We start from the raw sequence: 27,356 nt of genomic DNA, 5'->3' as shown, positions 1-27,356 counted from the left end.
AGTGATGTTTAAGGCTTAGTGTATTGCTTCAGGGCACAGATGATATAATGGAGTTGTGTAGAACTACTGTCATTTACAATGTGCTTTTATCAGACTTTTCTCCTATAGCATTGAGGAAAAAGGGTTTTTATGGTTGTGAGTGGCACATGCCTAGAAACTGTTCCCTGCTCCACTCTGGAGCCAGATATTCTTGTGATCATCTGGAGTTTGTTACCTCATAGAATGTGTTTCCTGTTCTAGGTTAATAGTTACTAATGTTGCTGCCTGTTTGTTTCCTATTTACTTAGGTTTCATGTGCTTAGCAAGCTGCTGAGCTTCATGGCACCTATTGACCATACCACAATGAATGATGATGCCAGGTGAGTAATAGATTAATTATATGTCTCAAATGGCTTCATGAAAGCCCAGTATTGACCTGTGCTAAAGCCTGTCGCCCTCTCTGTTTCTTCTTATCAGTTAACCATTTGTCATCGGCATTGTTGAAAGGGTCCTTGTAACATCTCTTCACTCCCATAGTTACTGTAAAACCAAAACAAAATTTTCGTAAATCTCAGTGCTGCCTCTGGTGGTTTTTTGTTTTTGCTGTTTTGTTTTTAACATTAGCCACCTGCTTTGGCCATCTGAGCTCTTCTCTAGAGAGATGGGTTAGGACAGCGCACACACACTTGCTTCATGTGTTTGGGATTTTATGTGTATGTTCTCCTTTTAAAAATGGGTGTAGAGCTTGCTCTGGGGATGTGTATTATGTTGTGTTTGTTCAGGGTACTATTGAGGATTTTGGGTTTTTTTTGAGTATTTTTTACAAAAGAAGTACATGCTTATTTTGAAAAATGGAAATGTGTACACAAAAAAATGTATACTCATATAATTCAGAGATAATTAAAGAATTAACTATTTTTTAAAGAATCATTCCTTCTATATTTATTAGTTGGCATTCTACTACAACATAATATTTTTAGAACTTTACTTATCTAGCCATATCTCTTCTCTATTTTTTACATTCATTTATATCAATATGGACTCATGCTTTCCTATTTTATTCAGTTAGTTAGAATCTGTTGCTGTCATTGATTTTGGTTTAAAATTGTCTCAGATTAATAGAGGTCCCTTCAAGCGGGTTTCATCTTTTTGAGATATCCCCAGTTATTCACTGAGCACTTCTTAGTTTCTACCACAACAAGGTATTCTAGGATCATCTCACATGTTCCCATTTCCAGTCCTGGAATCAGTCTTTCTCCAAGGAATGCTGACTGTTTTTAATGGAGTATGGTTTTTAGAAACCAGGTTCTGGGCGCTGAGATGCTCGTTGTTCTAGGCATCATCGTTTCTAGGTTCTCTCAGTGTGCGGAGATAGGACGTGTGTGTATCACATACACATACATATGCACAGGGTATTACCACTTTTAACATCTGAGGGTATTTCTTTCAGTCTTTATGGTTTCCCTTTTAGTATGTTCTTGTTTTTCTTTTTATGTAATTAAAATTATATTCTACTCTTGTGATCTTTTTATTTAAATATTTTGCATACTCTGACCATTTAGTATCATTAAAATTATTCAAAAATTTAAGTGACTATGTAATATCTATTTTAGCCATTCACTAATTTTTGGAAATTTAAATTGTTTTAAATTATCATTGTTGTAATGCTGTGATAGATGTTTTAAAACATAAATCTTTACCAAGTGATATTATTAGTCATAATGTAGGCACATGTGGATTTTGCCAGCTTTATCCCTCAAGCTATACTTAGCCTTTTTATTTGAGAGTATTTAGTTTGCTACTAAACTCTAAACTCCATCAGATTTCCTCCCCTTGAAAGGTAGTAGATATGCAAGTTTAGTTGAACACAGTGATGATTAATTTTTTGTTTGCTTTTGTTCTGATGACAAAACAGCTTATGGATGAATCTGAGTGCATTTATACTCACGTCTTTGTGACTTCCTATGCTTGTCTGTGAATGCTTATGTCTAGCTGGTTTTGCTTGTTTTGTTTTAGGTTTTTTGTTTTCATTTATTTCTTGATCTAGTCTGTTTTTAAAAATAATAAGTGAAATGCATGCTTCTTAGATTCTCTGTCAGGATGACATGAAAAAATTACTTCAACAGGAAAGGAAAATCAGGTTCTTGTAAATGAAAACAAACCCATTCAGGTAACACTATTATTCCAGACATAAAGTGAAACCTAGTTTAAATATTAGTGGCATCTTTTGAATACAGTACTACTGCATCATTTAGAAATCAGTTGTTATTCCTAGTTGGGATTTTACTTGAGTCATCTGATACCCCAGGATACTTGTTTTCCAGAATCTAATTTATTTACTCATAATTTTTGAGGGCCTGCTATATTCTAGATGTAAAGATAACTTGAAGGTGACTTTATTATTAAGGATTATGTTGAGCTTGATGTATAAGAAACAAAACCTGACTACAAAGGCATAAGCAAACAGGAGTTTATTTTTCTGGCAGCATAATTCTAGGGGAGGCAGGTAATGACTAGCAGTGTTTTTCCCTCCTCAGTGGTGTTGGGGCCAGCATCTCTTGGTCTTTCCGCTGTGGTCCCAAGGTGGCTTCTGCAGCTTTAGCCATCAAACATGCATTTCGGGTAGGAAGGAGAGGAAAGGAGTGGTGTCAGCCACATTGATTTTCTTTTATCAGAACAGTAAAAGCTTCTCAGAAAGACCGCCAAAGACTTCTCACATCTCATTGGCCAGAACCCTGTTACGTTGCCACTTCAATAGAGCAGGTGAGAGAGGAGGTGATGGGATTGTGTTTGCTGGGCAACAGTTGATGTGGCATTTGGAGTTTGTACGAAAAAGAAGCTGTCGCTTGTGGACGTTGCTAATTATCAGCATTGTTCTCAGCTGGTTTAGCCACTGTGTGTGTGGCAGGGCGTTAAATAGAGGTCTCAGAGCTGGAGAACCCAGCATACTCGATCTGCGTGGCTCCTGAGGACGCTGAGGCTGGCACATGGGCTCATGCTCATGCTGCATGGTCTGGATAGGCCAGACAAACCACAGGCCAAATAAGTGGGCATTCGCTCTTTCTGCTTCAAATATCAAGTCTTACAGAGCCGGCCGGTAGTGTTACTTTCTCTTAGGAGGAAGGCCTATTTTGTTTTTGTTTAGATAATTCCATAAATGGAAATAATCTAGTACTGTACTGTTTGGTTTCCCACTTTGTGTATACCACAAAATGCTGAGAAATGGAAAACTTTCTTTTCAATATCAGTGCATAGTACTTTTCTCTAGGTGAATAATTTTGGTTTTGCTAAATTATAGATATGCCTTTTTTTTTTTTTTTTAAATGGGGTCTAGATTTGTTGAAGGTAAGCCTCTGGGGAAATCCAACCCATTTTTACAGTTGTATCTGTACAACAGAGTTACAGATATGTCATTCTTGGTGCACATGAATAGAGAATATTTAATGATTTTGAGGTAGAGAAAGGCTTTGTAAGCAAGACGCCAAGGCCAGAAGCCACAGAGAAAGGTATTGGTAGATCTGACTACATGAGTCAATTAAAAAAGATATCAAAAACAAAGTTATAAGTATATAAAAAAATTATAAAGAAAAAGTTCAGTGTAACATGACTTTACCATGTAATTATGCTGTGTTAAGAGTTTTTACAGATCTCTTATGGTACATATACACAATGGAATATTACTCAGCCATTAAAAAGAATACATTTGAATCAGTTCTAATGAGGTGGATGAAACTGGAGCCGATTATACAGAGTGAAGGAAGTGAAGAAAGAAAAACACCAATACAGTATACTAATGCATATATATGGAATTTAGAAAGATGGTAACAATAACCTTGTATACGAGACAGCAAAAGAGACACTGATGTATAGAACAGTCTTTTGGACTCTGTGGGAGAGGGAGAGGGTGGGATGATTTGGGAGAATGGCATTGAAACATGTATAATATCATATATGAAACGAGTTGCCAGTCCAGGTTCGATGCACGATACTGGATGCTTGGGGCTGGGACGACCCAGAGGGTTGGTACGGGGAGGGAGGGGGGTTCAGGATGGGGAACATGTGGCGGATTCATGTTGATATATGGCAAAACCAATACAATATTGTAAAGTTAAAAAAAAAAAAAAAAAAAAAATATCCCAATACAAATGGTGGGTGAAGCATGTTAACACTCAAACGTAGAAATTATAAAAGAAAAATTGCAAATGGCAAAAAAATAGATTGTCAGTCTTATTAATCAAAGAGATGCAAATTAAAATAATGACACTTCATTTTTTCTTATTAAACTGGAAAGCATTAGAAGGTTGATAATCCCCCATGCTGATGGTGTGAGGAAGCAGACACTTTCATATACAGTTGTTAAGAACGTGATTGGCAGAATCACTCTGGAGGGGTATTTGGCAACACTTAAAAATTTTAAATGTAAGTGTATCTGTTGACCCAGAAAAATCCACTTCTAGCAATTAACCTAAGAAAATAGCAAGTTGGCAAATATTTTTATATAGAGTCTTTACTGCAACATTGTTTAAATGGAGAAAAAAATTAAAAAATCCAAATGACCATCAATAGGGAACTAGTTAAAATGAATCACAGAAAAGAATTCAGTGAAGTTATCAGCAACTATTAAAGGAATAAGTGGAGCTGTATGTATTAGCATAATGTTTAGTGTAGTAAGTAGACTACAAAGTACTGTAGTATAATCCTACTTTTGAATAAATAGACATGTGTGATCAAAAAAGAGTGATGCCTTTAAAAATATGCTGTTATGGAAATATCTCCAGATTATTTTGTTAACTAGAAAAGAGGTTTTTGTAATCTCCATTTATGTTTTAAAAATAAAAATTAAGCAGCTAAATACATACAAATATGTGAATATATATGTTACAGAACTTACATTGATAATATTTAAAATACCTATGGGGAAAGAACTCATGAGGAACGGACAAAGGGAGATGTTTTACTTTTCATGCTTCTGTTTTGCTTTAATTTCCTGCCATGAGAATGAGACCTGGTAGTCGCGGCTCCCAGGCTCTGGAGCATGAGCTCAGTAGCTGTGGCACGTGCCCTTGGTTGCTCCGTTGTGTTTGGGGTCTTCCTGGACCAGGGGTCACACCCTCGTCTTCTGCACTGGTATGTGGATTCTTGACCGCTGAGCCACCAGGGAAGCCCATAGCAAGTTTCCTAGCCCTTTTGGTAGAGGCCGCTCTACCTGTGGTTCCTCCCACACCCAGATCTGGAGAGAGAAGCCCTCCTCTTCTTTAGTTGTTTCTTGGGTCCGGGTTATCGCCTCACACATTTGCCTGAGTTAGATTAATACCCAGTATTAATAAAGAGAGGACAAGGAGAGAATCCAAGTGCTGTTACTTCGCCTTGAATCCTCCATGTCGTTTGTCCACTCTGAGCTCGAAAAATCTGCCCTTGGTGGAACTGAACTGAATTGAGACCAGAGCATAGCTCTCATTAAGGGAAAGAACGCAGAGAGCTTTAACACAGGGTATTAGAATATTCTTAGTGAAGGAAGAATTACTATCTGTAAAAGGATCTTTACAAAGATAATGAGCGGCATCTTCATTTTATTTCGCCTGTGGTGCAGTCTGTGTAGTGTTATCTATTTAGGTAATTTCTGCTGATACATATTCTTTTCTCATGCTAGGTGATTTACTCTTCAAGAAATCTACTTAAAACTCTTTTTAAGGTGTGGAGTAGCCCAGTTTGCTCCTGTATTACCAGAATTCCATTTGGGGGCATCATCTAGGTAAACCTTGCATACTGATTCACGTGACTTTACACGCCCTCAGGTTTCCTTTGTTAGTGAAAGTCTCAGGTAACCACTGACACTTCATACCACCCCGTTAGGAGGGAAGCAGGGGGTTTCTATTGCAGGCCTGAGGAGTGCTTCTGGTACTGAGAGGAAAGAAGAGAAACCCCACTTTGCCCCCATATCACGTGTCTGCATGCAAGCGAGGAGGTTACCACGAGGCTAAAAACGATCGCTGGCGTTGCTGGACCCTCGGGTGCTCTTGGCATGGGGCAGTGCCGCTCCCGTGTGCCCTTCACACTCACCTGTGTGAGGAGGGCAGAGTAGCATGTGATTCTGAAGCAGCAGAGTTAATCCATGGGCTGAGGAGAACAAAGGCCTTGTCACCTTGATGGCAGAGAATTCCTCTAAATGTAGTGTCGCCACCCCAGGAGCAGGCCAGTATGTTACTTGCATGATTTACAGGATTGCTGTTCACCTCACTGACTGTTGAGGTTATTCCACGCTCACCAAGCTTATCAAGGATATTTTAGAACCAGCTTACACTACACGGCGGCAAGCCCTGGAGTGCTGTTAGACCAGAGGGAGGGAGGGCAAAGCGGAAATTCAGGTGGCCTTTTATTATGGTTCTAACGAAATGAAGAATTTGTCAGTTGTGGAAATAATCACCTGTGTTTTTGTCTGTATTTTTGAGAGACCCTCCAAGTTAGACTTTTTTCTTAAATACTTTTAAAATTTATTTTGGCTTTACTGAGAGTTACGGCACGCAGGATATGGAATCTTCCAGCTGAGGCATGCAAACTCTTAGTTGCCGTGTGTGAGACCAGTTTCCTGCCTACAGGTTGAACCCAGGCCCCCTCCATCAGGAGCATGGAGTCTTAGCCACTGGACCCGCAGGGAAACCCCCGAAGCAGACTTTTATTTATTTATTTTTGGCTGTGCTGGGTCTTCACTTGCTGCTCAGGTTTTTTTTCCCCCTCTGGTAGTGGAGAGCGGGGCTACTCTCTAATTGCAGTGCGTGGGCTTCTCATCCAGGTGGCTTTTCTGGGGCTCGCAGGTTTCAGTGGTTACAGCACAGGGGTTCGGTAGTTGCGGCTCCTGGGCTCTACAGTGCAGGCTCAGTAGTTGGGGCCCACAGGCTTAGTTGCTCCGTGGCATGTGGGATCTTCCTGGACCAGGGATTGAACCCATGCCTCCTGCATTGGCAGGCAGATTCTTTACCACTGAGCCACCAGGGAAGTCTCCCGAGGCAGACTTTTAAAGAAGTTTGTTGTTCTTCATTTGCCACGTTGATGGAGGTCAGATAGTAAAATGCTGGTGTAAAAAGTAGGAGAAGTAAATTCTGAGTCAGACTCTGAGACAGGTCACGATGTGTTCCTCCAAGCTGGCCACGGCCCCAGTTCTGGGAAGGGGGCTCATGGGAACTGCTTGCTCTGCCACTGTGGGTTTTATTGTCAGCACAGAAGCAGGCCAAGCAGCAGCAGTCAGCTTGCTGTCCCCCTAAGAAAACTGGTGTTTTCCTTGCATTTAACTGCAGCTTCAGAGAGCAATAAGCTAAATCCAGTTTAGGTACTGCCCATGAAAAGGGTTAGGTTCTTGTATTTTCCTAAGAAGCTTTTTTCTTGTTACAAAAATGATAGCAATCTCAACATTTTGTAGGTGCTCCATCCCTTTGCAAGGAACTTAGGTTCTCAATAGGAACAGCAGGAACTTTCATTTTGGCCCCCTTTCTTTCCTTCCCAGTCAAAAACCACTTTTCCCCACACCTTCCAGAAAGCTCCTGGCTTTAAAAAGAACAAGGAGAGAGTCCTTTAATGATAACCGCTAAGCACCAAATACATTATTGTTTTACATCTGAAGTTTTAGAAACGTACAAATGTGATCCAGCCTTGTAAAGTGCTTTGTCAACATCACTGCCACGTTGTTCTTGAGGTGCCTCCGTATAATAGAATTTGTGCAGGCAATTTATCTTCTTGCGCCATTTTTAAAGCGGGTGGGTCTGCACCCTGAGTATGGGCATATCATATCCATGGCATTCTTGTCGCCCTAATTGGTAACCCAGAAGTTACTTAGACCATTTTTGATTCCCCATTACCTACTTTACCCACCCCCATACACACTTCTTATTAGACATAATGCGCTGAATAATGGTGAAATATTTCAATGACGTTAGCTCAGCATTTGAGAGCACATTGTCTAATATCCCCAGAAATACCCTCCACAGAGCAGTTTTCGTTGCTGAAAATCTTGCCAGCAAGAATGGTTAAGATACAGATGTTTTCTCTGAGGTTTCTTATCTCCTGAAAAGACACAGGTTGTTCTGACAGGTGAAACAAGCCCTCGCAAATATGCAACACTGATCTAATCAGCGGGAACGCTTGGACGGGCCCTGCCTCTCCCCAGCATCATTAAAAGCTCCCATTACTCTTTTATTAGAGGCTCCCTCTCTTCCTTATCAGATTACAGAATGAACATAACTCCTGGCAGTGATTTGATCTCTTGTTAAAGAGGATTACAGCTTTGCATTAACTCGGATTGACACAGTTTATAATTCACTTGTTGATACTCGGGTGGGCGGCATCCCATGTTTGACGCCCCCCAGCAGGGCCAAGGGGCAAGGACTCTCATATATCATCATTAAAGACGGCGTCCTGCCAGAGCGAGGGGGCCTGAGGCCTTCCACCTCCAGAAAGGACAGAAGGGACATTCTCAAGTTCAAACCTGACACTTGGGCCAGAGTTTTAAAAACGGCTGCAAAGAAGGCGCTGCTCTTGTTTCTTCTGTATCTTCTGAAGCGCTCCTGTTCAGTCTTCACACAGTTCTAGAGAATTTGCATTCTCTAATGGAAGCTCTGGTTGCAAGCAGGTTCTAAAGAGAAAGAAAAGCACATTTTCTAGAAGGAGATTGCATATGCTGAACAGATTAAATCTTTGCTCAAAACAGGACTTCTTGACTATAGTTCTCATTTCTGCAGGCAGATTCCCACCATTTCTTCAAAAGACTGTGATTCTTACTGTTTTTTCCCAAAGAGATGTTTCACATGCATTAAAGTGAGTGTAAATGTTTCTCTTAGTTCAGTTCAGTTCAGTCGCTCAGTCGTGTCCAACTCTTGCGACCCCATGAATCGCAGCACGCAAGGCCTCCCTGTCCATCACCAACTCCCGGAGTTCACCCAGACTCACATCCATCGAGTCAGTGATGCCATCCAGCCATCTCATCCTCTGTCATCCCCTTCTGCTCCTGCCCCCAATCCCCCCCAGCATCAGAGTCTTTTCCAATGAGTCAGCTCTTTGCATGAGGTGGCCAAAGTACTGGAGTTTCAGCTTTAGCATCATTCCTTCCAAAGAAATCCCAGGGCTGATCTCCTTCAGAATGGACTGGTTGGATCTCCTTGCAGTCCAAGGGACTCTCAAGAGTCTTCTCCAACACTATAGTTCAAAAGCATCAATTCTTCGGCGCTCAGCTTTCTTCACAGTCCAACTCTCACATCCATACATGACCACTGGAAAAACCATAGCCTTGACTAGACGGACCTTTGTTGGCAAAGTGATGTCTCTGCTTTTGAGTATGCTGTCTAGGTTGGACATAACTTTCCTTCCAAGGAGTAAGCGTCTTTTAATTTCATGGAACTATTATTTTTAAGTTGTTATATTCTATTATTATCATCTTATAAAATGTGATATTGTATAGATGCTGTGTTAGACACAATGAACTAACATGCAGGTGGGCAGGCAACAGGTAATGTTTTTCACCTGAATTTAGGTGAGTCATCCATACATGCTATGAGTACATTTCCCACGGCAGTCACTGAGCCACCTGAGCAGCTTGGGTTGCTAAGATGCGCATCATCTCAGTTTTTAAGTGTGTTCATCCTTTGCTCTGATTTATCCGCCCTAAGTCTGCCACCCTGTTTCTGGTTGGCAGTGAAATGACATAGAATGATAACTTCATATTCAACCTATTATTACTATTATTTTTGGTCAAGCCTCGTAGCTTCCAAGATCTTAGTTCCCCGACCAGGGATTGAACCTGGGCCCTGGCAATGAAAGTCCAGATTCCTAAGCACTAGTCCACCAGGGAGCTCCCTCATATTCCACTTATTGAATGTTTACTGTATCTCAGACACTGTACTAAGCTCTTCACATGTATTTTCATCCAGTCCTTATAAGAAACCACTGAAGTGGTTGACATTATCTACATTCTGTGATAAGAATACTGAGGCACAGAGCAATTAAGTAATTTGCCCAAGATAGCCAAGTTCCGAGCGGAACTGGTTTCTGCATCTGGGACTGTGGCTCCTGACCCCTGCCCCTGTTCCCGAGACATCAGCAAGCTTTTAGAAATATGTGGGAGCGATGTGCTGAAGGGCAGCTTGCTCCTCGCCCCCAACCCCACCACAAGCACACATACTCAGAGCCTTTCTCTTCATTAAAAACTGGTTCAGAGTAAAACAACTTTTGCTTTCTGTTATAGTAAAGATGCTTTCTTTTTTAAAAAATTATTTATATTTGTTTATGGCACGCTGGGTCTTCCTTGCTGTGTGTGGGTTTCTCTCTGCGGTGAGCAGGGCTGCTCTCTGTTGCGGTGCACGGGCTTCTCAGGTGGTAGTTCTCTAGCTGCAGAAGCGGCGACTTCTGAAACTACGGCACAGGCTGTAGGCACGTGGGCTCCCGTAGCTGTGGCGTGGGCTTAGTTACTCTGAGGCGTGTGGGATCTTAGTGCCTGACCGGGGATTGAACCCCTGTATTGGCAGGTGAATTCTTAACCTCTGAACCACCAGGGAAGTCCCTAAAGATGCTTTCTGTGTGGGAAGGTTTTGCCTGTCAAGCCATTCACATTGTGGTGTAAATCACTGAATTTGCAGGCCTGTTCTTATGGTCACCCTGTTCTTTGATGACAAAGACCCTAAGCCTCATAATTGGCTTTGAAACCTGGTCCAGTGTATTCAGTCCTTTTGCTCTGACAGTGCTCCTGGTTTCAGGGGCCTGTCACCTACTTTCCTTAGAGACTGTATTCTTCCCCTGTCATAAAAACAAGACATGCTTATAGAAGAAGATTTGGAACATATAGAAAGGACAAAGGAAAATTCATGTTATCTGCCACTGGGAAAATAATATTATTAATACTCAATTATTACTATTGTTAATACATTAATATAGTAATAATATTTATACTTTTATTATCTTGCAGAACTTTTTGTGTATATATTTTATAAAGACCTATTTGTATGTTTGAATCCCTTCTTTTTTAAAAATTTCATGTATTTGAAAAAAAAATTTCATTTATTTGGCTATGCCAGGTCTTAGTTGTTGCATGTGGGATCTAGTTCCCTGACCAGGGATTGAACCCAGGTCCCCTGCACTGGGAGAGCGGAGCCTTACCCACTGGGCCACCAGGGAAGTCCCCGAATCCCTTTTCTCAGTTAACTATTACAAGCATTTTTAATGGCATATGTTTTTTTAAAGGCATCTTAAATAACCTTATAATATTCTATTATGGAGTATTTATTCTTGGACATTTAGGTTATTTCTGTTTTTATTTCTCTTTAGGATAATGCTGCAGTGAGCATATTGATATAGAAACCCATGTTCTAAGGTTTGCTTGTATCTTTAGAATAGCTTCTGAAGAGTAACAGGGTAATTTCTGGACCAAAGGCATAAACGTTTAAAAATTTTTTCATTGAAGTACAGTTTATTTTCAGTTTTCTGGTGTATAGTAAAATGATCCATCCATATTTTCTAATGGTTCATAATGGGTTGTACTGATTTCTGTCCCGCGCCCCCGCCTCCTGAGGTTCGTGTCATTTACCTTTGCCGATGCGAGAGTGCGTTGCGGTGGCACTTTACTGGGGCCCACATGGCACTAGGCGCTGGGCTAAGTATCTAATGTTTATTTTCTCATTTAATAATAACCTTGAAGAGCATGTATGTTTATTAATCATTTATATTTCTGTTTTTAATCCTTTGTCCATTTTTTTTTCTTTGGGTTTAATTTTTCTCTGCAGTTTGTATGAATTCTGTATGTGATGATTATATACCATATTACCTGTTTTTGTAGATTTCTCCCTTTTTGCTTACCTGTTGGTATTAGTGACTTTATTGGTCATATATAAATTTTATTTTTTATGTGATCCAAAATATAAGTTCTTTGTGGTGTTTTTCATTGCTTTTATGCCTTGGCATGGGTTTCTCAGGTGGCTCAGTGGTAAAAAACCTGCCTGCAATGCAGGAGACGTGGGTTTGATCCCTGGTTCAGGAAGACCCCCTGGAGAAGGAATTAGCAACCCACTCCAGTTCTTTTGCCTTTAAAATCCCATGGACCGAGGAGCCTGGTAGGCTACAGCCCATGGAGTCGCAAGGCGTTGAATGTGACTGAGCAACTTCACTTCACTTGCAATATTCTTGCTGGGAAATCCCATGGACAAGAGTAGCCTGCTGGGCTACAGCCCATAGGGTCGCGAAGAGTCGGACACAACTAAAGCGACTAAGCTCACACACACTTGCTTGGGCCTTCCTTCCTGGATTCTAGGACCAGCTGTTAGCTGATATTTTTCTGTGACTTTTGTCTGATTTCTTTTCTTACTTTTCATCTGCTCGGAACTTTATTGTCATATGTTGCCCAGTGGTCTCTGCACTCCGCTCCTACTGCTTCTTTGTGAGCCCAGAATTTTTTTTTCCCCACTTCTTAGCATTTCACTTTCACTGTGACACCAACAGCCTCTTAACCACAGTCTGGTCGAATCATTTCTGTGTGTCTTTGCCAGATTACACCTTCCTAAAATGTCACTTAGGACATGCCACTCCTGGTGGCCTACTGAATAAAATCTGAGCCTGCCACCAAGGCCTGTGGTGACTTTGCCCTGCCTCCTTTCTCTCCTTGTCACCTGGTTCAGTGTGCACCCTCTGGTGCTGTCCTGCTGGCCCCCCAGGTCCCGGGACACCCTCCCGCCCGGATACCTCCTCACCCCTTCCCCACCTCCCCTGTCCCACCTCTGTCCTTTCCTGCTGCAGGGCCTGTGGTCCTTGGTCCACACCAGCCTTTCCAGAGGGACTGTGCTGATTCTCCACCACCCACTGAGTAGGGGCTCTTTCGTCTTCAAACCCCTATTTTATTTGTTTCTAACAGTACTTAATATACTTCACAAAAACATTTATTAGGGTGTTTTTTTTCTTGTTAAGAATGCTTAATTTATAAGTCAAAATTGTACGCATAAGTTTACTATCGTCCCGTGTTTGGTATTATCAAGGCTTTATGCTCTTACGTTTGGGTTAATATATTTTGATTCCAGTTGAATGCTGCCTTACTTACTATATGGGCTTCCCTGATAGCACAGTTGGTAAAGAATCCACCTGCAATGTAGGGGATCCTGGTTCAATTCCTGGGTCAGGAAGATCCACTGGAGAAAGGATAGGCTACCCACTCCAGTATTCTTGGGCTTCCCTTATGGCTCAGGTGGTAAAAAATCCACCTGCAATGCAGGAGACCTGGGTTCGATCCCTGGGTTGGGGAAATCCCGTGGAGAAGGGAAAGGCTACCCACTCCAGTATCCTTGCCTGCAGAATTCCATGGACTGTATAGTCCATGGGGTCGCAGAGAGTCGGACACAGCTGAGTGGCTGTCACTTTTCACATAGTTACTGTATAGCATTTCTGTAGCACAAGTTTTATTTGTAAAACAAGTCAAGTCTTTGCCCAGTTGATGTCAGCCTTCCCTCGGCTAGAAAGCTGACTCCAGATCCTTGACCACCTGTTCTGCCCCAGCTCACAGGCAGGATCACAATGTGACCTTGAAGAAATCTTCTCTTTGGGCTTCTGTTGTTCAGTCGTGTCCAACTCTTTGTGACGCTGTGGACTGTGGCATGCCCAGGCTTCCCTGTCCTTCACCGTCTCCTGGAGCTTGCTCAGACTCATGTCCATTGAGTTGATGATGCTACCCAACCATCTCATTCTCTGTCATCCCCTTCTCCTCCTGCCTTCAATCTTTCCCAGCATCAGGATCTTTTCCAGTGAGTCAGCTCTTCACATCAGGTGGCCAAACTGCTAGCATCAGTCCTTCCAGTGAATATTCAGGGTTGATTTCCTTTAGGATTGACTGGTTTGATCACTTGCAGTCCAGGGGACTCTCAGGAGTCTTCTCCAGCACCACAGTTCAAAGCATCAGTTCTTTGGTGCTCGGCCTTAGTTTCCTGCTTTATAAAGTGAAAATAGTCCTTCTTGCTCATTAGATTCTTTTTTAAAAAACATTTATTCTCTAATTTATCATTTATTTTTAGCTGTGCTGGGTCTTTGTTCCTGCACTCGGACTTTCTCTAGTTCTGATGTGCAGGCTTCTCACGTGGCGGCCTCTCTTGTTGCGGAGCTTCGGCTCTGAAGTGTGAGCGCAATAGTTGTGGCCCGTGGGCTTAGTCGCTCCGCAGCATGTGAAGTCTTCCTGGACCAGGGATCGAACCCCTGTCCCCTGAATTGGCAAGCAGGTTCTTAACCACTGGACCACCAGGGAAGTAAGTCCTCATTAGAGAATGAAATAGTCTTTGTAATTTTTTGTTTCTGAAAGGACTGTTTTGATGATACCTGTACAAATAGTTACTTAAACAAAATTTGTGTTTTTATACATATACCTATTATGTCCTTGTTCCTTTGCCTCCAAGACAGACATATCTTTTTGTACCTGAGAAGAATTAGCTATAGGCCTCCTGTCTAAAATACCTTGAAAGGCCTTCAGCTTATGAGTCTATTGCTTGTAAGTAATTTGCTGGTAAGATGATTTTAGCAATCCGTCCTGTAAGACGGATGAACAAACTTTTTTGCCTCTTTTACTAAGATTGCTCCACAGTATCTAACTCTTAACTCTAATACAAAGATCTTCATTGACCCAATAAACCCATCATAGGTTGAAAATATCGTAAGTTGAAAATACAGTTAATACATGCCTAACCTGCTGACATCACGGCTGATCGTCGCCCACCTTAGACACGCCCAGGACACTTCCATTAGCCTACAGTTAGGCAGAGTCATCCAACGCAAAGGCCTATTTCATGATTAAGTGACTTGTCGATTGTGTCATTGACCGAATACTGTACTGCAGGTGAACGGCAGAAGGGCTGTCTGGGCACAGAGTGGTGTGTGTCGTTCGTCCGTTGTCACCATCACGGGAGGGTCTGCCCCACGTCCCAGCCCGGGAAGAGAGAGGTTACAGTTCAAAATTCGAAGTGCAGCTTCTACTAAACGCACGTTGCGTTCACACCATCGTCAAGTTGAAAGATCTTTGAGTCAAGCATCTTTTTATTTTTTTAATGACTGTGCTGGCTCTTGTTGCTACTCAGGCTTTTCTCTAGTTGAGGCGAGTGGGGCTACTCTCTAGCTGTGGTTGCGGGCTCCTCCTCATTGTGGTGGCTTCTCTCACCGCGGAGCGTGGGCTCCGGATGAGCGCGCTGCGTGTGCAGCTGCATGTGCAGTGTGCAGGCTCGGTTGTTCCAGCTCCCGGGCCCTGGAGCACAGGCTCAGCAGTTGTGGCGCACGGGCATAGCTGCTCCATGGCATGTGGCGTCTTCCCAGACCAGGGATCGAACCCGTGTCCCCTGCCCTGGTAGGTGGCTTCTCCACCTCGGAGCGTCCAGGGAAGCCCCGGTCAAGCGTCAGGGACCGTCCTCACTTCGCTCTGTTCCCCTAGCACTCTGTGCCCAGACAGTTCACCAGCAGCGCAGGCCCTGATCCACTGCGGGCTTTATCTCCACACGAGAACATTGCCCCACCCAAGGGCCAGCTCCATGGTTTGTTCTTTGCTCGTGGCCAAGCTGGAAAAGCCCAGAAATAGAGTCCAGCCCTGGGACTTCATTCTTTACCTCGAGGGTTTTGGAAGTCGTTTTACTTAGGGTGAGCCCTGGGAAAAGGTCACAGTCTACACCACAGACGTGTGTTGTATGAAGGTCTTCTCCTGCCCATCTTGGCTGTGATAGCCATACTGGGTGTGGTTTCTGGTGGCCCTTCTACACATTACTAGTTACCATGGAAACAGAGTGTATGGACAGGGCCCTGGGTTGATCAATTCTCATTGTAGGACAGTTTTTTTTTTTTTTTTTTTTTTTTTTTGGACTACTCTCAGGATTTTGTTTGGTTTAAGAAGAAAACAGCTCTGGAATGGCTCCTGTATGTGCATTAACAAAACATAATGGTCCCTGGTTTCCTTTTGTTATTTTTACTGTTGGTTTTAAGTGTCAAGCCAAAAAAAGGATATTTAGATAAAGGGCATCGCCTGAGTGTCCTTTGAGTTGCAGGTGCTGGGGAGCAGGCATCTGTAATGGGAAGCTATTACTAACTACCCTGGAAATGAGGTCTTGAATGAGCCATAACCACACCTTGTGTTTTATCCATTGTCTCCCTCTGGGGAGCAGAACACTTTATAAACATTAACTCTTTTACCCTCTGGGCACCTCCACTTAAAAGGTAAATAAGACTGAAGGCTCTTTCCTCTCCAATATAGATGAGGAAACATCAGCCGGGAGAGGGAGATTACTGGCTGGAGGCAGGGGAGGCATTTGCAGCCCAGGGTGTTTGGCATGTCCTCCCGCCACCCCCCTCCTGCCGCGGCAATGGACCCCAACACCCTGGTGGCCTCTGACAGCCAGTAGCTGCCCCGCAAGGTTCCCCTTTCTGCCAAGGTTCCCCTTTCTGCCTCTCGGAGGCTAGTGGGGGTTGGGCCCTTTGTCTGGTGTGGAATGTGAAATGCAGCAAAGAGGACCAATTGTTCCTCACTGCTTTGTGCTCCTTTATAAGAAAGAAGAAATCAATACACATTTTCTCCTGCATGCACTTGGCAGCGCTCGGCCTCCCTGTCCGCCTCTCCGTCCTGCAGGGGAGGCAAAGCCGTGCAACACAGCGGACTCCCCAGCTTCCAGGGGCAGAAACGCGAACTACTCATTTTGCACAGAGCAGTCAGACTTTTAAAAACCAGTCCTGTAACTGGCTGAGGTCATCAGACTGCTGACTTCAGTGACTGGCTGGTGATCCGAGGTGCTGGAGTGGGGAGGCGGCCCCAGGGTAGATACCCAGAAGCTCCGGACCCCTGGGCACTCCCCTGGGGAAGGTTTCCCTGGCAGGTGGCTGGGAGAAACCTTTTTTCCAAATCTCTCTCTCGATACACAGAAGAGAGGAGCAAGTTCTTTGAAGGAAGACATTAAAAACCAAACAGGATTGACAGGTGGAGGGCATCAGTTTGCATTTTGTCATTTAATGGAAATAAACTGTCCAAACAGGACCCTTAAGGTAGGGGCCTTGTAGAGAGCTGAGACAGGAATCTTGCAGATTTTATTTTTTAATCAGAAAATGTGGTGTTGATCCCTATAACTTTGTAGCTTCCTGCCATTAAACAGTTAAGTGTGGGACATGACTTATAACAAAGGTAGTTTGTTTTTTAAATGTTTTTGAAGTACAGTTGATTTGCAGTGTTTTAGGTATACAGCAAAGCGATTCAGATATATGTGTGTATGTATGTGTGTATATACATAAATAGACACATATATCTCTTTTTCATATTCATTTCCACTGTAGGTTATTATAAGATATTGAATATAGTTCCCTGTGCTGCACAGTAGGTCCTTGCTATTTATCTGTTTTATATATAATGGTGTGTATCTGTTAATCCCAAACTCCTAATTTCTCCTTCCACCCCTTTCCCCTTTGGTAACGGTAAGTTTGTTTTCTACATTTGTGGGTCTGTTTCTGTTTTGTAAATAGGCCGCTTTGTATCGTATTTTTAGATTCCACATGTAATGATACTGTGTGCCATTTAACAAAGGTAATTTAGGGGGCAGAACAGCCTCGCGGGGCCTGGTGAGGTCTGCAGGCAGGTTCTTGGGTACAGTGCTTCCTTCGCACCCAGGAGATCGCTGGGGCTGGAGTGTGGATGGTTTACCAGGGAAAGGGAGGAGGGCCGAGAACAGAACCCAGGGAAGGGCGGTGGGGGGAAGAGAAAAGGATGAGGGCAGAGCAGGAGCAGCCAGGGTCTCCCCCTGTCTCCCCCTGGGCGGAGGCGTGGGGGGGCGGGGGCGGCTCCTGGCCCCGGGCCCTGCAGTACCCTTGTGTCCTGCGGGCTGAGCTGAACCCAGTGGCTCGGCATCCCGAGCTGCTTTTATGTTCGGATAAAAAAAGTCTCTGCTTTTATGTTCGGATCAGGACTGGTTTTTTTTTGGTCATGTCAGCCCTTCAGCTTAGCACCAGCAGTAATGGAATGCCTTGCTGAAACTCCGGGTTGACCACAGACGTCTTCGCTGATTCCTGTGTGTTTTGACCCCCTTGGAGTAGCTGAGAGAAGGATCACACACCGCCCCCCACCCAGGCCCTGGGTCGTTGGGCAGCGGTCTTGATAGGGATACAAATGTAATTCAGTGTCAGCCTCCCCTTCCGTGCGGCTGGAGGAGGTGATTCACGTCTAAGCAGTGAAGCATCCCGTGGCTTTTAACAGGAGCTGTTAGAGGGGCTGCTGCTTGAACAAGGAGCTTCATCTTCCTGAAGCCAGCAGTCACAAAGCCGTAAACACAACACCGGCCAACTCTATTGCCAGGATCGTGGTGGCCTGACGTTAATATTAAACATCTCCAGCAAGGCAGAGAGCTCCCCAGCCCAGCCACAGAATAAAAATAAATAAAAATAAAGAGAAAACCCCGCTAAAAGCAGTGAGATGATTTGTCGTCCTTCCTCTGTGAGGCCATTTGTCTTCTTTCGCATCAAATCTGTTATAAAACAGTCAAACTGTGAAAGTGGAAATCATCCCAGGAATATGGAATATTAACGCACAGGAGAGGAGGCGACATCCCTTTTGTCGAGAGGTCCCTCCTCACCCTGCGGCCCCACCTCTTCTTTTTTGCAAGTCCCACCAAGGTAAATTATTTTTCTTTAAAAGAATTTGAAAGACTTGAAACTAGTGGTAGGATGACGGAAGTTTCAAGTGTTTTGCTTCCTTGTTTAAGGGGAGTGAGTTTGTAACTGACAAGGGAACAAGGAGGGAACACGGGCGGGGAGAATGCTCTGCAGACTCACCCCTCGCGTCCTCTCACCCATCGTTCCTCCTTCAGTTCCTTTGTCTGGGGCCTGAACCTGCGTCTTTGAACATTTATAAATCTCGAGTCTGATCTTTAGGAGACAGGCCAGAGGTCACATGTCACCATCTGTAATTTAAAGCTGTGGGGCTAAAAGCATTTGCAGAGGTTTGAAGGACCCAGTTCTGACCTGACCAAAGGAGCGAATTGGAACAGACCTTCCAGAGTCTCCTTCAAGCGCTGGGGAGGATGGTGAGGCGAGCAGAGGTGATGGGGAATTTATGGCCAGTTTGCCGGAGCCGCTGGTTGCCTGGTCTACTGAGAAGTGCGTCGTGTGCTGCCACCTTGTGGCAGATCTGGGCAGCTGCGGCGAGCTGTCCTGTAGCTTATGCAGCGTTCAGCCTGCTTCTGAAGGGAGGTTTGTCCAGATGGAGGTAATTAGTGATAGGTAAGGGCGTTCTCTGAGTTACTGTTACTCTGCTCACTTGTCCCTGTTAACAGCCCTCGATGAGAGAATATTGCTTTTTTCTCTTTTCACCTTTCTTGGCTTTTTCTGTGTATTGTTTTAGGGCATGCAGTTGTGCTGCATTTCAGGGGAGAAGCCACTCTTTGTTGCTGGGGATGCTGGGAGGAGAGGGAGGGAGTTAGGTGCTGACCTGTTGGCTTTACCCAGGAACTCTGAGTTTTCTACGCTTGTGATCTTTTTACATCACTGTGAGTGGCACTCCCTCCTTACAAGATGCACTTCTGTGGCTTCACTGGCATTGCCTTCCTCACTGTCCAGGCTTCCTGAAAGACAGAGTCTTGACCCGGGGCTCTGCCCCACCCCCGGTCCCACCGCTGTGTGTGCACACGGCCCCCCACCCCTGATCCCACAGCTCTGTGTGCACACGGCCCCCCACCCCTGGTCCCCTTGTGTGTGCACACGGACCCCCACCCCCGGTCCCCCTGTGTGTGCACACGGACCCCCACCCCCGGTCCCACTGTGTGTGCACATGGACCCCCAACCCCGGTCCCACTGTGTGTGCACACGGTCCCCCACCCCCGGTCGCACCGCTGTGTGTGCACATGGCCCCCGGCGCCTGGGGCAGCCACCTGCCATCTGGATCCACACAGTTGCCCCTCTTAGGCCATAGAACCAGTTCTCAGACATCTTTTTCTCACCTGTAAAGTCTCTGATACAGAGTAGAATGGATTTGGGTGAGAGGAAGCAGGAGGCGTGAAAGATGCAAGAAGGTGCCATCTAGTCCGTAGTGTTTAGGAGCAGACCCTAGCAGCTGGGTTAGGAGGACCCCTTGGTTTGGTGCCAAGTGATCATTGGCAAGACAGGTTTTTCCAGTTGGCTTGTGGAATGCCCTGGACCTGCCTGCACACAGAACAGAGAGACTGGGAGCTCTGTGAGGGCAGGAAAGGATATGCTGAACACAGAGGCGATGATAGAGCCTACCCTGCACGCCTGGGCCTCCTGGACCGTCCAGACCCTGAGGTGGCTCAGAGGGTGCAGACGCTGACTGTTGGGCAACTGGAGGGCTCAGAGGGGTTCTGCCAGGCCGGCAGAAGAACCCCAACTTTGGCATAGCGGGATGGACTGTTTCTTTCCACCTGGAAAAGACCAGACTTAGGAGACAGCAGTAGTTGAAATGCTGCCCCAGGGAAGAGCTGTCCCTGCGGCTTTAGACGGCTGGGCCATGGGTGGGGCTCCCACAGTGGCAGAGGGTGGCCCAGCCAGAGGAAGAGTGTTTCCACATCTCCAAATGGAGTGGGTTGTCCCAACAGAGTGACTCCATATGGTCACCTTCCCAACTTAGTTTCTGCCGTGTCATTCCTATTTTGATAATCCTGCAAAAACCTAACAGATAAGCATTCACATGTATTTTGTGAATCTGTTATACCTGTGTGTTACACTCTGAGACCAAGGAACCATCCTCACCTGATACAGGTTTATAAGCTTCCACAGCACTAACAAGTAAAATGGTTTGAAACACAAACATAAAAAAATCCTGCATCAGTAACATCACCAATAATTATTAAAAGCCCATCTGCTGTCAGCAACCACGGTGGTCAGTGTAAGTTTCTGCTCGGCCGTGTCTGTCCTGACACGATTTGGGTTTAATCAAGGTTCTGCTGGACACGAGCGCTATTGTGATCAGAGCCTTAGTCTCCCTTTCCCTTTGTGTGTTTCATCATCCTTGGATTCGCAAGTGTATGTCTAAGACGTGGAGTCCTGCAGAAGCACACGGCACAGGCCCTCGGTGTGCAGGGCCGAGGCGGGGATTACCGGGCAGGGTGGGCCCTTGTGGGATGCATCTTGTATATTTAGGGAGGAACCCCCCACCTCACCAGTGGTGAAGCAACTGATGAGCAGTGTCAGATTAATCAAGGACAAATTCTGCATACAGTTTTAATCAGGAAAGCAGCAGTTGTCTCCACTGGCACTTTTGGAAGAATGGCTGGAGTCCCGGCATGTCGTACTTGCTCGGAGACCAGGAGGTACTTTTGGAGGTTGTGCAGGTTTCTTTAGGGAGCAGTGCGCTGGCTGCTTTCTCCTCTGCCTGCTTTTCAGGCCACAGGGCCAGGTGGGTGTAGCTTGGAGGTGTCAGGGTGTGGCCGGGGCAGCTCCTTTGGTCCCAAGTGCTGCAAGCTCCTGACCTCTGACCGCACCCCCGCACAGGTCTCTGTGGGCTCAGAGTGCCTTTGTCCTGGGCTGTGCTGCAGTTGGTGAGGAGTGCGTGCGGCTGGACTGCACCTTGACACACGTCCACCCCCTTTTCCTTTAGGGCCCTGTTGAGCCTTGCCCGCCACTCAAGTGATAGCATCTCACAGCCAGCTTGACTGGGCACACTTAAGTCTCTTTACCTCACATAATAAATAAGCTGAATCCTAGTACACACACACACATACACACACACACACACATTCTGTCTTTATGGAAAATGGCTGCTAATCCATGATCATTTTTTTCCAGAAACAGGTTTTATGATAATATAGTAAAAATATTAAATTAGAAAATGCCTCACTAAGGGTTATAAAACCTTACTACACTAGAGATAGGTAATTATCCCCTCTACAGCCTAAATGACAGTTTAAAAGAAATAAAAATGTTAGTGCTCATTACTTGCTTTTGTAGGTTGCAATAAAGGGTAAGTTAAATTTTAATTCAAGGAAGAGCCCCTGCTATCGACCTTCTACCTTAGGTCCAAGTCCTGTTAATTACTCTGTGGGTTATTCTCCAGCATGATACCCCATTAATACATTTCCGACAGTGGACGTTCCCACTGGCCATTGAGGCCGAGAGTGTGGGGGCGGGGTAACAAAGGGGGGAAGGTATTTCAGCTCGGTGATTCAAATCCGGACTCTTAATGTGGTAAGGAGCAGGAATTATGTATTAAGGGAAAAAAACCCAACTTCATTATGCATAGCCTTAAGGGGACCTCAAGTATTAAACTACACGCTTACCCGGGAGAATCGGGTGGAGACAAGGTTAACCTGAAGGATTGATAGTTTAGCTTCTCTGCCTGGCTCAGTCCCGGTAGGAAAGATGCTGGGGTTGGGACGGGCGGCGGGGGGCGCTCTGCAGCAGAAGGCCGGCTGGCCCTCTGTCCCACACGGCTTTTCCTTACCCGGTCCTGGTCTTAGTTTTGTTTTCCTGGCTCTGGGAGGGGGACCCCAGTGTGTCCTGTTTCCTTCCACATGCTTTTCCCTCCCCCGAGCCCTGGGTCAACCACCCACCTGGGGTGGGGGCACCGCTCAGTACCCACCCCGCCCCCCCACCTCAGTCTTCCCCCCGGGCCACAGAGAGATCTTCCTCCCCTGGGAAAGGAGATGCAGGGAGTTGGCAGGAATCAGTCTCCAGCTCTTTCCCGCAGCGGTCCTGGCCAAGCGGAGTTGCAGGTTCCCCTCCTCCCTTGCCTTTCACAGTTGCTTCACTGGACATGAAGCCCCTCCCTGCCCCAGAGCAGGGGAACCTCAAAGGACCAGTCAACATATTAGGGCAGGGACCACGACTGGCCGCGACCCGGGTCCAGGTAACAGAGCCCTGACGGCCAGGTGCCTCCCGGGTCTTTATTCTCAGCAGAATTGCAGGAGAACCTAATTGAGTTGTCAGCTGATATATCATTAAAACTAATTTTTGGTGGGAGAGCACTGTGAGATTGGGGGAAAAGGGCGATTAATTCAGAAGGAATTGAAAGGACTGAGTGTCACTGCTATAACAAAACTCTCCTTTCCCACATCTGCTTGTTTTCATGGCAAGGTTTCTCATCACTGATGGCTACGAAAGCTAAAAAGCAGGACAGAATCGCTGCTGAACCTGCTTTCATCCTAGCGATAAATAATACTCATCCCTGGAATGGGAATGGAGGGGGAAGCCTCATCCATGTCATTAAGAGATAATTTCCAGTAACATTTTACACATATTAAAATGTACCAAAATTATACCAAACTTTATTTTATTGTTATCGTATATATCAGTTGTAGCCTAATAATAATTACAGTGATAACACAGTCCAGAAGTATAATTTTTCAAAATTAACTTAGAGCTTTATGGTCCCAAGAAATGAAAATATTTTTGTTTCAACTTTTTAAATTTCAAAAAGTGCATCAATTTGCATACTTATTTTTGTGGCCAAAAAGTATCATAGAGTAATCAATAAAAGACTTTCAAGCATAAATCAATTATATTAAGACAAAAACCTATAGGGAAAAATCAGATGGAAATCCGAGTTTAAGAAGAAACAGATGCTGTAAAATTTCCAGGTTAACGAGTTTGTTTACTTGTTTAAATGAGCGGTGATGGATATCAGATCAGTATAGCACATAGGGTCCGTGGGGTGCATTACAAACAGGATGCAAGTTTTATTTTAAAAGTTAGTATGCACAGTTTTCTGATGATTATATCCTTTGTGCCTATTAACATTTATCGAGAAAAATATTATATATCAATTTAAAAATGTGCGCAGGGGCTGTGGGATTTTGGAAAGTTGTGTAGGGGCTGTGCAGAGAGGTTGAGGACCAGACCACAGACCCCACCCTCATGGCGGTGCGTTTCCCACCTCCGCCCCGGGCAGGCCCTCTGCAGGGAAGAGGGCCGGGAGCCGAGCCGAGCAGCTGGAGTTTGGGGGGCTTCATCCTGGTCATGTTCTTGGACCCCAGGAGGGTCAGCTTTGTCCATCTCTAGAGCTTTAGAGTAGGCCTGAGGGTCGTGGACAATAGGTAGGAGATGGGAACAGAAAAGTCTCTGAGGAGGCTGTTGCCACCTTCTTGGTGAGAGATGGTAGGATCTGAAATGATGGAGCCTGGAGGAGCAGGGACGTCTGAGATACTTTGAGGGTGAAAACAGTCCCTGATTGGTGGTCGTGGGTGAGGAGGACTTGGAATTGATTCTCAGGTGGGAATAATCCCTGACTTGTGTTTTTTCTCTCTTTGCTGTAAAATATATTTTAAGAATGCAGACCACTCTGCCGTCCAGGTTGCTTTGCCATGAACAGCTGCATATGTTTGTCAGCCTTGCCCACCTGAGTGTGAAATGATGTTCTATCAAAACATGGGTTTCAGCATCTCCCTCTCCGCTCCTGACACGTGAACCCTGCTGCGGGCAGTGACTGCCGCGTGGCCCCGGCGGTTCGCTGATGTCGCGGCGCGGAGAGGAAGCATTTGCTCAAGGGTAATGATGGGTCTGGCGCGGGCGAGGCTAGAAGGGGTGATTATGAAAGGGCTCCACAGCCGCAAAGCCACACCGTCCTCTTTGTCACGGCGACCCTCCCCTTAACACTGTTTAATTTCTTTGCGGAAATGGCCGCAGAGACTTGCACTTATCGGCAGGTAGGCAGGCCATCGCGTGAGCAAGTCACGCCTGGCCAGGGCAGGGCTGTCTTCTGTGTGATGGAGCCGGGGATTCAGAAGCCACTGCCTCCGGAAGGAGGCTGCCCACCTGTCATTTGCATGCGGTCCGAAGCTGCCTTCCCCTTGTGTACAGGTCGGGGCCGTCTGGGCCCGAGCCGGGCAGATGTGTATTGCTCAGGGACAAAGAGACCCTGTGGCTCTGGGCGGACCGCAGCCTTTGTTGTCGGCCCAGGGGCACCCCGGTCGGCTGAGGGTACCGGCAGGTTCCTGCCATGACGTTCCTATAATAGTATGGGAAACCCACTGTTTTCTGGCCACTTTCCCTGCCTGCCCCGTGGTCCCTGGCATGACAAGGTTACTTGACATTCGTTGCTTCAGTGGTTCCTTCTTTAAGATTTTTCCATTTTCAGAGTTTCAATATGCTAGTCCTGCTGCTGGGGTTTCTAATCAGAGTGCCTCTGTTGGGCTTCCCAGGGGGCTCTGTGGTAAAGAATCCTCCTGCAGTGCAGGAGGCTTGGGTTCAGTCTCCAGGTCAGGAAGATCTCCTGGAGAATGGGACGGCTACGCACTCCAGCATTCTTGCCTGGAGAATTCCATGGACAGAGGAGCCTGATGGGCTGCAGTTCATGGGGTCGCGAAGAGTCAGACATAACTGAGCGACTAACACTTACACTGTTGGTACCCAAAACTGTAGCAGGGTGAATTCAAACAGACTTGTAAGATTTTGTGTTGAAATGTAGCTGGACCAGTAATAGCTGTCTGAAGCATGGGGGGTTTTTTGCTCCTTTTTTTGAAAATTAGATTTGCTGATGATGACTCTCAGGTAATAAGAGCACTTCTATCAGCCAGCCTGTCAAGGATGGCAGGCTGTGGCTTTTGACAACAGAGTGGGTAAAGCTTTCTCCCAAGCTCGTTCACTCACTGGTCTGTGACCTCTGCCCCGTGCCTGCCCTCCTTCCCCAAAGGTAGAGGCTTGGTCCCTGCCTCCCTGTGGTGTGACCCGCCTGGAGGCTCGTGGCTCCTCGAATCCCAGGGAGACCTGGCCCTCAACTCAGGGAAGAGTTTTGGGCTGCTGGGGCCCGGGGGCCCTCGACCACCCCTGCCGGGCGGCAGAGACACAGGTGCAAGTCATCTGTTCCTTTTCAGGGACCCAAGACCCTGGCATGTTACGGGTATTATTTTTTTTCACGTCAAACCCAAATTTAGAAATAAATTAGCCAATCAAATTACCTATTCGATGGAGGATAGTGGAAGGGCGGGGTTCGGGGAAGAGCCCCTGTGCCCAAGCAGCTGCACGCGTGCTGGTAATTGGAATCTTGTTGCTGGGTCATTTTCATTGTTTTTCAAGTACTGCCAAGTCCAGGAAAATGTATGAAAACTAAATTATATCCCCTACATCCCATGTCTGATTGAATCCTCCTCGTGTGGCAGTCTCATACATCCTATTAAAATATTCAATCTTGTTTTCTTACTTGAAGAGCTTGTCTGTAAAGGGCAAACTTATAGAAAACTGGTTCCCTGGAGACAGGGTATCCAGCCACGCCGGACTATTTACATATTCTGCTGTTTGGCCCATTCCAGGTTCTTCCCCTCCTCTGTGTTTGTGAAGAAGAGCTGTGGGATGCATTTTTAATTATGCAGCTGTGTTTTCAATTGAAGACTCAGATTGGGGTATTTCCCAGCTTCCTGGTTCTTTTCTAACCTTGAAAAGTTAAACCAACGCATTAACCAGTTTGTTTCATTTGTCTTCCAGGACAGAGCTGTATCGATCCCTTTTTGGCCAACTCAACCCCCGTGATGACAGCCACGGGGCCTGACGGCGCCTGACGGCGCCCATCTCTCCAGCTCGAGGCCTGAGGTGGGGTCGCTGCACACCCTGTCCCGGTGGAAGGCTGAGGAAGCCATGGGCTGTAATCCTGGGAATATGCGCTGTCCAGAAGGCAGCCTGAGGCGGGCCAGGAAGCCTCTCCCCACCGTGCTTCCAGAAACAAAGGCCGCTCCCCCACTCCCCACCCCATGGCCTAGAACCACCACAAATAAAGAGTATTTTTACTGTTGCCGCAGCCACATGTGATTCCTTCAGCAGCACCAAGTGAGTGATTCAAGCTCCTGCAGGGTGACAGGCTCTTTGTTTCCCCAGCCCAGTGGCCTTCTCTCACAATATAAAACTTCACAGAAGGGGGACTTCCCCAGGGGTCCAGTGGTTAAGACTCTGCTTCCAATGCAGGGGTCGTGGGTTCAATCCCTGGTGAGGGAACTTCAGTCCCACATGCCTCAGGGTACAGTCAAACATTCTAAAAAATAAATAAAATGAACCCAGGATTTGGGAAAAACAACTTCACAGAAGGAATAATCCCGGGGCAGAGGCTGCTCTCAGGTGGGTAATGTTCAGCAATTGATTGTGGCTCTGAGGAGCAGGCACACCCGCCCCGCACCCTGTCAGCTGCGCCTCGGTGGAGGTATTTGTCTGTCGTTGCTCAACAGCAATCTCTGACTTCTTTCTTGTTTCCTCTTTTCACGCATAAAGATTCTTCCAGAGTCCTTTTCCATTCTCACCATTCCTAAATCACTTTATTAAGATCAGCTCTGGTGTAAATCCAGCAGGAGGAAATGATTCACTTGTTTTTCATCCAAAGGTCAAAAGCTGAAAATTAAATCCCCATGAGGGGGATTTATTGGCCTGCTGTGGTCAGTATGCAATGAGCTGATCTTGCATAAGTATGTGTACGTGCCCACACGTGAGGCTGA

General features: G+C 45.7%; 1 protein-coding gene across 1 annotated transcript in view; it reads left to right on the top strand.

Moving 5' to 3' along the window:
• AATF (apoptosis antagonizing transcription factor) overlaps positions 1-26,671 on the top strand; it is a 108,020-nt gene extending 81,349 nt beyond the window's left edge. The window contains exons 11-12 of the mRNA XM_070390515.1: positions 288-359; positions 26,362-26,671. Of these exons, the coding sequence (XP_070246616.1) occupies positions 288-359; positions 26,362-26,425 (136 nt within the window). The 3' untranslated portion in view covers positions 26,426-26,671. The remainder of the gene's footprint in view (positions 1-287; positions 360-26,361) is intronic.
• The last annotated feature ends 685 nt before the right edge of the window (positions 26,672-27,356 follow it).

This window comes from Bos mutus, chromosome 19 (assembly GCF_027580195.1).
Source record: "Bos mutus isolate GX-2022 chromosome 19, NWIPB_WYAK_1.1, whole genome shotgun sequence".
NCBI classification, from domain to species: Eukaryota; Metazoa; Chordata; class Mammalia; order Artiodactyla; family Bovidae; genus Bos; species Bos mutus.
This window is presented reverse-complemented; position numbering and strand designations above follow the sequence as displayed.